The sequence below is a fragment of the Nicotiana attenuata genome, chromosome 6 (genome assembly GCF_001879085.1).
Source record: "Nicotiana attenuata strain UT chromosome 6, NIATTr2, whole genome shotgun sequence".
Lineage (NCBI taxonomy): Eukaryota > Viridiplantae > Streptophyta > Magnoliopsida > Solanales > Solanaceae > Nicotiana > Nicotiana attenuata.
This window is the reverse complement of record NC_031994.1, coordinates 69,121,412-69,134,510: the sequence shown is the minus strand read 5'-3', so window position 1 is coordinate 69,134,510 and position 13,099 is coordinate 69,121,412. Positions and strand designations below refer to the sequence as shown.

The following is a 13,099-nucleotide window of genomic DNA, read 5'->3' as shown; positions in this document are numbered from 1 at the left end:
TATTTTTTTTTTTTTTTTTAAGATTAAGACATATGAATCTGAATACACATCTGAATATCAAGATGTGTATTAAGATTAATACATTTGAATCTAAATACACATCTGAATATTAAGGTGTGTATTAAAATCTGAATACTAAATGATTAAGACTGTTTGATTCTTAACATCTGAATGTATAAATTTTATTTTTATTTGAAAATTAATAAACATAAAATTTAAATGAAATACTAATTAATCTAATATTCTATCAATAAAATATATAATTTTATTAAAATATGGTAGTTGCTGGTGGTGATGGCTAACAGTGATGCTTGTGAATGCCGACTAGAGGCGGTGATTGGTGGTAGGTTTGGTTGATGATTGTGGTTCAGGGTAGTAGCTAGTGGTGATTAGTAATGGTGGCGATTATGATTGATGATTGATGATTGTGATGGTGAGTGGTGATAGTTAATAATGGCGGGTGGTGATGGTAGTTGTGATTGAGGAAGGTGGTGGTAGTTAATAATAATGTGTAGTGTCGGTTATGGTTGTTGATGGTGATGGAGTGGTTAGTTGTGTTAGTTGAGGTGGATGAGTGTTGTTTCTGTTTGAGAATGATGGTGGAGAGAGTGATACAGATGGTGGGTGGTGGTAGTCGATTGTGGTGGCGGCTATGATTGAGAATGATGGTGGTGGTGGTGGTGGTTGATTATGGTGGTGGTGGTGGCGGCGGCGGCATGGTGGTAGTTGATAATGGTAGGCGGTGGTGACAATTAATAATGGACATGGATAATTGCATCTTAATGAAATTAAGTCTCTGTTATGGATCATACAGACACATTCAGACCCATTAAATGGTTGTGAAGTAAAAATAAATACACTTAATGATTAGAATTTTAATATTTAAGATTCAGACTTTAAAGACAAACACTTAATGTCTGAGATTTGAATGAATATGATTCAAAACCCCATTAAGTGCAAACAAACGAGGCCTTACTATTATTTACCATTAAGAACCAAAGGTAGAAATAACTTCGGTCTTTTTAATGATTTCTTTTTTCATATTTTTGAAAGAATTTTCATCACTTTTCTCGCTAAAAAACCAAGAAATAATTGAAAGTAAACTAAAGAGAATTTCTCTTTAAAAGAAAGAGTACAGAGATTCAATTGATGTCAAATAAAAAGGGTATTTGTTAGTGAAACTCTCCATTTCGTTTAGAATCAAATCAAAATCAAAATAGTTACAATTTCTATCTGTTCTTTAGGAGCAACTTTTTTGTTTAAAAGAAACTACCTAATATTTCTTAAGTATTAGTTTCAAAAATAAATAATTTTTTCCCAATGAAACGCATTAAAGAAAAGTTTTTAAAATTTTTTTAAAAAATCAAAAGAAAAACAATGTGTTTGGTTAAAAAATCAATAGAGTAGTTTGTAATCTAATAGGAGTAGTTGAAAAAATAAAGAAGTAGTGTAATGATTTTTTTTCTTTTCCAACACCGGCTCCATCTGCTCCGGTTCCAAAGTGGATCGGTTTCCTCGGGTTGAAAACTGGAATCTTTGCCTTTTGCTCCGATTCGTTGCTTCCTCTATAGTACTTACAATCAAATCTCCAATAGAAAGCACTGGGGGCGCATCACGCACCTGGCCCAAATTAATTACCAAATCCTCCTTTTGATTTTGCAGAGCTACTAGTATGGCAGATGTTTGGGCATGGCTCCTCTTCTTCTTCATTCTTATTTCTCTCCTTGTCATGGTTGTTTTTCAGGTCTATCTCCTAATTCCTACTCTTTTACTTTCTTTTTAACCTCCGAATTCTATGGCTTTTAGGAGAACTACTCACTTAGGGTTTCTTTTTAGCTTATGCTAGATTTAAATGTAAGTTTTAGCTACGTTTAATGTTTGATTAATTGATAATGCAAATGTCTGATTCGTATTGTAGTAGCTTTTTGTTAGTTGATGTGATTTCTCAATCTACTGTAGATGATACTTTTTGAAAATGTTGATTACAATTCTTTTAGGCTTTCGAATTTGCTGAGGTAAGTGATGTGTAGAACCATTGGCTTCAAATCAGTTGTAAGCTGTTATTAAGCTGGATACAACTTCTTGTAGAATTCAGACAATGAGGATTCTGGTCTTGTTCAATAAAATCTCCTTGGTAAAGTACATTGGCCGTGATGGTGTTGCATATAGGGGCTTGTCAAATGCATAAGGTGTTGCCTACTTGGATACTTCAAATTATACCAAATCAGATATTGGGGTTTTAAGAGAAAAGTGTTTTGTCCTTTTATACATATGTGTGTGCGTCTGTATAAGTATACTAATTTGGATGTGAACTGTGAACTGTAAAAACTTTTAGCAACACCACATTCTTGTTAGGTAGCTATTATAGAGTATGGCACGACAAACTGTACCTTCTATTGAGTATATCATGGTGATAACTTCAGTGAACTTATATGTTTTTTTTTCTGTTTCTAAGATGAAGTCTGACATTTGAAATGTGTTACAGCTGATGTGCTTATCAGATCTAGAGTTTGATTATATCAACCCATACGACTCAGCAACTCGTATAAATGGGGTTGTTTTACCTGAGTTCATCACACAAGGAGTTCTCTGCTTGCTCTATCTGATAACAGGGCATTGGTTTATGTCACTTCTATGTGTTCCATATATGTACTACAATTACAGATTGTAAGTTTCCGCTCATTTGTTGGTTCATGGCTAATCTGCAAGTGAAATTAAGTTTTTACAAATTCGGATTAGCTTATCTGCAGATTACTGCATTCATGTAGACAGTGCTGAGACAGCATAGTTGTTATAGCATATTGTTTTAAGTCTTCTTAAGATCTGAAATATGTGTAGAGAGGGAATTAGGTTTTGTTCCTCCATTATGCTCCTCTGTTGTGATTCTCTGCAGCATTTATTTCTGATTCCCTTTATAAAGTACTTTTACATAGACTAAGCGCCCAGCATTTCTTTCCGTAAACTGATGGTTTTCTTAGGATTTTTATTTGTAAAATAAACTGTTAAATAGAAATCTGACGATATGTTTCTTTGCTAGAGCATAACTTGGTTTATAGACCACATGAGGAGTATTGGATTTTGTCCAGAAGAGACTTCTTTTTTTCTATTCTTATGGCGATTTACTTGTCTTAATTGTTTAGGAATTGTCACAAACCTAAATATATAAACAAAATTGTCTTCTCTCCAGCAACTTAAGCTTTTAGATGCCGCATCACACAATTCAATATGGTATCGAAGCTGGCAGAGTTCCTGAACTCGAGAGTCTCATTATCAACCACCAATAGACATATTTTACGTGCATGTTGCTAACCTAAATAAATAAATAAAACTGTTCCTGCTCTAGTTATTTATGCTTTATGGATGAGGCGGTACGTACAATTCTACAACAATATTTCTGTATAGGTGCCATATGTGGATTTTTTGTTGTGTGGAGTTATTTTCTGGTCTCAAGGTTATCAGCAGATCTAGGGTGTTTCTCAAATTTGTTACTTTTCAAGTTTTATCAGAATTGCATTTGCATGATTTGAGCAGGCTCATATTAGCATGGGTTGTTTCTTTTCGTCCAGTTTCACATTGCTGAATTTGTAAAGCGAAAGTTTATGAAATTTAAGATGATATTGTGTTAATTTATGAAACGAACTAGGGAATCAACCCAAGTTTGAATCTGAAAAGTGTTAAGATAAGTGAAAGTAAGATAGAATATACTTGCACTGCAAGTTTAGCCTCCATAAGAAAAAAGGTTAAGGTGAGACTAGAGGAATTACTGATTAAAAATTGTGATATTAGAGGGGATTATGGTGCCTAAATGTCAAATTTCAGACATCTAGACTCGGTCTTCCAAGAAAATGGGCATGACTGATAACGATGTAACACATAAAATTAAAATAAGATGATTGAAATAGAGGATGGGATGCTAGGTGATAGAAAAAAACTATTAACGTAAAAGGCAAGTATATGAACAGTTGTGAAAACTCGCAATTGTACATGAGAGTGAATGATTTGTCTACAATGCCCAACATATTCACAAGACGAGTGTCACAAAAGTGTGAATTTTAAGATGGATGTACTGCCATACAAGATTGACTAGATTAGAACTTATCACATTCGATAGAGGCGCAAGCAGCATGCGTAGAGGTGAAAATATGAGGTCACTTGAAATGGTTTGACCATATTCTACATAGACCACTAAATTCATCATTCCATTGGAGTGGCATTATGATGATTGAAAGTGGTAAAAAGGATGAGGTTGTTCTAAAATCATATTGAGGGAGGGTGACTCGAAAGACCTACAATGGCTCGAAATTCATACGAATTTAGCTAGGAACAAAATATGATGGAAACGAAGGATCTATATAGGTGATATCAACTCTTTTAGGTTAAGGCTTAGTCGTTGTTGATACACTTGCATTAGGTCTGGTATTAGCAGAAGTCTTATTAGTTTGGTTAATTGTTGTCAATGCTGGAACAGGTTTGTGGTTTGGAAAACCTTGTTCGAAAATTACTGTGTATTGAAATGATATGGACCCAAATAGGGGAAATGGATATAGAGAAGTCATATAGCCAACCCAAGTTTGTTTGCCATTGAGGTGTGTTTGTTTGTTGTCTACTGAAAATGGAGGGTTTTTACTGATGCCACCTACTTAATAGATTAATTCAGAGATAATACCAGTAAGTTTTCCAGTGCATGGCTGGTTTTTTTAATAATTCTTTTCCTTATTTATCCCTCTGGAAAAAAAGGTTTCCATTGAGCCTTTTACAAATTGACCAAAGAAATGGTAAATTCACTGAAAATATTGCCAGTATATCTTTTGTTATTGTTTTCAACTTAATGATGAAAGGAAGTCCATGGGGCATCTAGCCATATGAAAGTTGAAACTAGAGGAAAGACTATGCTGAAGTTTTATTAGGGTGGATCAGAAAGATAGTCTTAGCTGGCTTGAATCGTTGTTTGGTAAAACAATGATAGTTCACTGGAAAGCTGGTACTTGTTTGCTAAATAATATTTGTATTACCAGTACTAAGTGGTTAAAGGATCTGCATTGTGTCCTAGTTGAAACTGAAGCAGTCCTTTTTCATCCTTCCGTTACCTTCTTTTCAAATGCATTCAAAATGCCGCATATCCTTGTATTTATTGAACTTGTTAGTGCTTGATTCAGTGATTGAGATTTAATTAGATATCAAACCTCTCCAATTTTGCTGATGTGTTTCCTCAAACAAAATTTCTCATAGTTGCTTCATGCTCTAGGTACACGAGAAGGCAGCATCTTGTTGATGTGACTGAGATTTTTAATCAGCTTGATTGGGAAAAGAAACAGAGGCTTTTCAAACTAGGTTATATCGTCCTTCTCCTCTTCATATCATTATTTTGGTAAGTAATTAAGTAGCTCTTTGTTACTGAGGTTCTTATAAATAATACACTTTTTGACTGAGTCCATGTGTTCTTTCTGCAGGCTGATCTACAGTGCCTTGGAAGATGATGAAGAGTCTCTATAGGTTCTCTAGTTTGAGCAAAGTATATGCACCCTACTGAACAGCTGCAGTTGCTCGTTTATCTTGGCTTGCTTGTCTAGTTTGTTATTCTTGCAAGTTTAGGGTTTAGAGGGAGCAGATTTGTTGCAGATTGTAGTCTCATACAAAATCAGAAGCTCTCCCCGTCCCCCTCCCTATTCAATTCTCAAGCAACTACAGGTTTTTAGGTTCTAATGTTCTACTGCAGGGTGTAAGTTATTTTGAGTTGCATAGCACCTTTTGTTCAACAAACAAAAATTTGGCTTCAAGAGTTCCACTATGCTGCAATGGACTTATGATGTTCTTTTGTTTTTGCGCTCCATTAATATGAAACTGCTAATTGAGGGTGCTATTATTAGGGTGCAATATTTTTATCCTATCTGTGACAATGAAATCCTTTATCCCTGTTATATTTTTTCTTGTGATGGTGAACAGATTATACGAACTACTGACTTCTAGGCAACATTTCTTGCTTATTGATTCCGTAGTTTCCGTTCATTGTAATCTGGAAACCCGATTACCATTATAGCTTCTTTTATTTTGTTCTCTCTCAATATCAACCAGACATAAATATGGTTACTCACTCTAGTTGTGACCAATTTGAAACCAAGATGGCCTATCTGTTTGTTTTCCAAAATTGGCAAAAACTGTAGGAAATGGTGTATTCTCTGATAGAAGCAGCAAAAAAGAAGCAACATGGAAGTGTAATCTTTTCAGGACTAGCACAAAACGTTCTTCCTTTATCTTTTCTCTACAAGAATTTGCGTGTTAAAACTTGTAATAAGTAAGGCTTGTGGATGCTTCTTATCCCAAAAAAATAAAAGAGAAAATCTCACTTTATACCCATTAAATTCAAATTATTTACCCTTTAATGCCCATGCCCAAATTATTTATTATTCCTACCCATGGGACCCAAATTAATTACCCGCTAATTTTCCAGCCGCAACCTGCAAACAAAAGCTGAGCTAGAAAATCATCAAACTTTTCTTTGGATTTTCTTCTTTTCTCTATTATCTTGTCCAGCAACCTCATAATTTTTTTCTGGCATGCAATTAAATTAAGGGCTTTAGTTGTTGAGTACGAACATTAATGAAATAGTTCCCGCAAACAAGGAATCTTGAAAGAGAACCTCAAGTGGTGAAATAGAGATTCAAACTCCAAAAGAATATCCTTAGTTTTGTGTGGCAGTAATAATATTTGTGGGCATGACATTTACAGAAGTCTCTGGTCATTTACGTCTCTGGTCCCATGCTAATATCATCCTTTGAGAATCTTTCCATTATCCACCATCGTTGGGCTTGAAGCTCAATTTTATTTTTGAAGATTTCTTGTTTGATTCAAAGTGGGTGCTGTTAAATATTGCTTATAGTACCTTCTGGAAGTTCATACTGAAATTTGATAGCATTTGGAGCTGATTTGAGGTGATTGAGATCGAAATTTTCAGTTGAAAATCGAAGAAGAACACAGCTACAGTATACCGCTACGGTATACAATATGCTGTAGGAGTATATAGCTATACTACAACAGTACACTATTATAGTTTACAAAATAGTATACCGCTACAGTATACTAATATACTATAGAAATATATAGTTATACTGCAACAATATACTATTATAGTATGCAATATATTATTATGGTATACTGTAATAATATGCAAGATACTGTAACAATATGCTGTAATAGTATACAATATACTATAATAGTATACTTATTACCCGTAAATTCACTTGCCTTTTCCCTTTTAATTTGATTTAAGCTTTTACCCAGCGTGGGGGGCAAATTGAAAATGCAATATAAAATATATATAAAAAAAGATATATATATAATAATTATAGTATGCTATATAACGTAACAGTATACTCTTAAATTAGATCCTTTTAGAATTTTTTAAATATTTTATTAACAACTGATATTATTTTAGTTTAATAATTGAATTGAAATTTTTTTAACTCTTTGCGTACAATTGTATACCCTGTTGGTATAGTTATATTCTATATTGGTATCATATGTTAGTTAATATTTATTTGGTTGTATTAGCTACATTTAATTGGTACACAATTTAATTTTTCTTTAGTAATAGGATAAAAAAAAATAATAAAAAATAGTGAAAACAGTAAATGAAATTAGATTATGAAGAGAAAAAGAATATAAAAAAAAGAAGTTAAATGAAATTAGAAAAGGAAAAAAGAAAAAAATAAGAAGAAAACGAGAAAAAAGAAAAGGAGAAAAGAAAAAAAAATAAAAAATAAAAGAAAAGAAGCATAGAAATAAAAAAGAATTGGAGAATAAAGAAAAAATTCCCCACAAAAACCTACTATGGGTAGAAAATATAATTAGTTTATGGGTAGGAAAATAAATGGGTAGACAAGGGTAAATAGTTTTGTTTTTGTGGGTAACTGTGTCAAAACTCCAAAATAAAAAGGAAAAGAAACCGCCTGTGTCAAAACTCCAAAATAAAAAGGAAAAGAAACCATATATATATATATATATATATATATATATATATATATATATATGCCTACTACATGATTGTAGTAGGTTAGCATTGTGTACATCTTCAGATTCTATAAAATACCCTTACTATTTCCTACTACCTCATTAAATGTGGGGACTCTTTTGTCTTTTCACCAAAATTCCACCATTTTTTCTACAACTATCACTCGATTCATATCAAAGGCCTCTCAATCCACATATTCTCATCAATTTCTATTGCCACTAAAGAACATTGTATGAAACAGAATTGGATATTAAGCAATCTAAAGCTTTTCTCCTAGTACAGTTGCACCATAGCCTTATCCTCATCCTCATCATCTCACAATATATTCCCTAATCCATCTTATTTTTATTTCTAAACAAATAATAACAAATACCCAAATGCTAAAGATTGCAACTTTCACTCCCAGTACGAGGTGAAACAAACAAAAAAAGGATCGAATGTAAAATTCTTTTCTATCCACAACTTGAAATTAGTACACTTGGAATGGAAATACACGAATCCAAACACTACATACACAAAGTTCTATAGATCCAAATTTAGATCTCAAAAATCTTGGAATCCAAATTATTAGTAACTGTAAGAAAATAACAGGAAAGAATGTGCACTTAGATATAGTATTTAAAATACGGATTTAAAAATTTATGTCTAGCGAGTTTTTAAAGTAGTCTTATATCCTTGTTGTTCGCCGACGATTGAACCTACATGGATCTGAAGAGTTCGTATCAAAGGAATAGTAGAGAAGAAGGGGAATTGGGATATCTTTTGGTAGAAAGACAAAAGGTCCTTACATTTAATGAGGTGACATGAAATAATAAGGGCATTTTAGAGAATCAAAAGATGTATACAGTGCTAACATACTACAACTATGTAGTAGGTTAACAAAAAAAAAAAAAAAAAAAAAAAAAAAATATATAATATAATAATATATATATATATATATATATATATATATATATATATATAGGCTAAAGAATAAATTTAAAAGAATTGATGGGCCGAAGCCACCAGGATAACTTACGGGGGTTAGGGGTTTGGAAGAGTTATCTTTGTATACGGTCAAAATCAAGTATGCTCGATTTAGTGGGCTCGAGCAACCACTTCAAGAGTAAGTCCGAAGTACACTAGGTTCGAGGCCGATGGCAGAATTCGAAGTTTGAAGATCAAAGTGACCGATGAATGTCGAGGCAGAACGTGACCGGCCTCGAGATAGTGCCGTTGTGGTTTTGTAACAGGAAGAGCAAGATTCCCGCCACGACCCCAAGATCTTAGCGTAAATTCAGGAATAGATTTGTACCAGTTAGTACGAATCCGTACTAGGCGGTTAGACAGCTGTCCTAATAAGATTCCTTACTGTAAATAGAAATGTACCTTATTTAGGGTTCCCTATTATATAAAGGAGATCCCAATCATTTGTAATGATCATCAATCATTGGCAAAAGAATACATTCTCTTACTTTCTCGTTCATTGTTCATCAGAATTGTCCTTTAACTTTATTGTTCTTACTTTACTGTTCTTGACCTACCTCGAGGCCACCTTAGCTCGAGATCGAGACTGGCTTGTTCACTGGTTTGATTTTACTTATTCTCTTCATTTATACGTTAGTTTTCTTGGTTATTAATTAGCATTGAACTAAATCACATATCTGTAAAATCATAAATCAAGTTTAATTATTACTCATATTTTTGAGGTAAACAGTTTAGCGCCCACCGTGGGGCTAAAGATAATAGTGATTATTTCAGGACTGATTCTGATAACACACGTTATTTTCACACTTGTTCTTGTCAAGAACTTTTGTTCTCAGGTTAAAACTTGTCAAACTCGCAAAACGCACCCGTACACGGTGATGAGGGTCTTGGATTTCATGGGGAAAGCAATAATGTAGGGGTCGGTGTACCACCGATTAACCCTGGGGAAGTGCCAAATGGGGAACCGGTCGATGTTAGTTCGCACATTGCTTTGGATGCAGATTTAGGCATAGACCCCGGAGGGAGTGTACGCAGGGAAGCCCGATTTGGTGGCCAAGGAACACAGGGTATATGAGACGGGGGAGTCAGCCTCCAAGTAATATTCGAGATGCTACAAGCTCAACAGGTTGCTATCGCTCAGCTTCAAAATCTGCACAAAACTCCAAGTGTAGTCGAACCAGAAAACACTCGACGTACTGAGACGATACCGGAAAGATCAAACGGTAATGGCCCAGGAACTGATCCCACAATTATAAGGATTCTCGAGGAACTCACCAAGAGAATCGAGTCTAGGGAGAAGAAGATTGAGGATAATGACAAAAAAGTTGAGACTTATAACTCCCGTGTTGATCAAATATCGGGGGCACCTCCGGTCTTGAAAGGTTTGGATGCCAAAAAGTTCATACAAAAGCCATTCCCTCCGAGTGAGGCTCCGAAGCCCATTCCTAAAAAGTTTCGCATGCCCAATATACCTAAACACAACGGGATAACCGACCCTAATGAACATATTACCTCATACACTTGCGGGATTAAAGGAAACGACTTGAATGACGATGAGATCGAATCAGTATTGTTGAAAAAATTTGGGAAAACTTTGTCAAAGGGAGTCATGATTTGGTATCACAACTTGCCCCCGAACTCTATCGATTCGTTTGCTATGTTAGCAGACGCCTTCGTGAAAACACATGCTGGGGCCATAAAGGCGACAAGGAAATCAGACATTTTTAAGATAAGACAGAGGAACGATGAGATGCTAAGGGAGTTCGTATCCCGGTTTCAAATGGAGCGAATGGAATTACCAGACAGAGGAACGATGAGATGCTAAGGGAGTTCGTATCCCGGTTTCAAATGGAGCGAATGGAATTACCACCGGTCTCGGATGATTGGGCAGTACAAGCTTTTATGCAGGGTTTGAAAGAGCGGATTTCGATCGCATCACGAAAATTGAAGCAAAATCTGATCGAGTACCCGGTTGTAACTTGGTCAGACGTACATAATCGTTACTAATCGAAGATCAAGATCGAGGGAGACCAGTTGGGAGCCCCCTCGGGTTCAGTTCATCCTAATAGATTGGCAATTAAGGCCCTGAGGGATACGGATAGGGAACCAAGATCAAACAAGGAACGGTATCAGCCATATGTCGATCAAAGAAACAACGGTTCAGGGCGTAACGCTCCTCGGAACGATTGAAGAAATGATCGAGGTCAAACCTCTCGGGGAGTTATGAGTAAGAATGGTTTTGATAAACATACCGACCCCGCGAAAGCACCTCGATTGTCGGAGTATAATTTCAGTGTAGATGCATCGGGGATCGTGTCAGCTATTGGAAGAATCAAAGACACCAGGTGGCCCAGGCCTATAAAAATCGATCCTTCTCAAAGGAATACAAACCTGATGTGTAAGTATCATGGCACACATGGCCATAGGACCGAAGACTGCAGGCAGCTGAGGGAGGAGGTAGCTCGGTTGTTCAATGAGGGTCATCTTCGAGAATTTCTCAGTGATGGAGCTAAGAACCACTTCAGGGAAAGAGATGCAAACAAAAAAAATGAGCAGGAAGAACAACACGTAATTCATATGATCATTGGCGGTGTCGATGTTCTACAAGGGCCTATATTCAAACGCACCAAGGTGTCGATCACCAGAGAAAAATGAACTCGGAGCTATGTGCCCGAGGGCGTCCTATCATTCAATAACCAGGAAGCGGAAGGCATATCTCAGCCGCACAATGACGCCCTGGTAATTTCTATTTTGTTAAATAAAATTCAAGTTAAACGTGTTCTAGTGGATCCAGGTAGCTCATCAAACATAATCAGATTGAGGGTCGTAGAGCAGCTCGACCTACAAGACCAAATTGTACCTGCATCTCGAGTCCTAAATGGCTTCAACATGGCAAGCGAAACAACGAAGGGGGAGATAATCCTACCAGTGAATGTGGCCGGGACCATCCAAGATACAAAATTCCATGTCATCGAAGGCGACATCAGATATAATGCACTTATCGGGAGGCCATGTATCCACAACATGAGGGCAGTACCTTCAACCCTTCATCAGATGATGAAATTCCCAACAGTGGATGGCGTGAAAACGGTCTACAGAGAACAACATGCTGCAAAGCAAATGTTTGCAGTCGAGGAGGTGATATCGGTACCAACACCTTCGACCTCGAAAAAGTCAAGCACCAAAAATAAGTAGACGGCCAAATAGCAATCACCGCCCCAAGCCTTGACCGAGTCGGAGCAACAGGTAACCGAAGAAGAAGAAGAGGATCTCCTTACTCCTCGAACTTTCGTTGTTCCCGAAGAGTCCGATGCAACCAAGTCAACGGTCAAGGAACTGGAATAGGTCATACTGATCGAATACATGCCCGAGAGAAAAGTATACCTGGGAACGGGGTTAACCCCCAAACTCAGGAAAAAACTCATTCAATTTCTTATTGATAATATGGATTGTTTTGCTTGGTCCCATTTAGACATGACAGAGATCCCACCGGAAATAACAACACACCGGCTAAGCCTCGACCCTAGGTTCAAACCGATAAAGCAGAAAAGGACGCCCCAGCCCGAGGTGAAGCATGCATTCATAAAGGATGAGGTAACTAAACTTCTTAAAATAGGGTCTATTCGGGAGGTAATATACCCCGAATGGTTAGCCAACATGGTTTAGTCTCTAAAAAGGGAAACAAACTTAGAATGTGCGTAGAGTATAAGGATTTGAACAAGGCATTCCCTAAAGACTCTTTTCCCCTACCTAACATCGATCGCATGATCGATGCCACGGCTGGCCATGAGATCCTAACCTTTCTCGACGCCTACTCCGGGTACAATCAAATTCAGATGAACTCGGAGGACCAGGAAAAAACCTCATTTATGTTGGAGGACAGATAGGTAAATCAATGGAAGTTTACATTGACGATATGTTGGTTAAGTCCCTGCGCGCAGATGACAATTTAACTCATTTGCAGGAAACATTCAAAATCTTGAAGAAGTACAACATGAAGCTTAACAAGAAAAATGTATCTTCAGGGTCGGTACGGGCAAGTTCCTCGGATTCATGGTATCAAATCAAGGGATCGAAATCAACCCCGACAAGATCAAGACCATCGAAGATATCACTATCGTAGAT

General features: G+C 36.3%; 1 protein-coding gene across 1 annotated transcript; it reads left to right on the top strand.

Moving 5' to 3' along the window:
• LOC109227151 (protein cornichon homolog 4-like) lies at positions 1,455-5,887 on the top strand. The gene is made up of 4 exons (XM_019392198.1): positions 1,455-1,744; positions 2,486-2,667; positions 5,246-5,368; positions 5,451-5,887. Exons 1-4 carry the CDS (start codon positions 1,673-1,675, stop codon positions 5,491-5,493), a joined length of 420 nt encoding a protein of 139 aa, XP_019247743.1. The 5' UTR covers positions 1,455-1,672; the 3' UTR covers positions 5,494-5,887.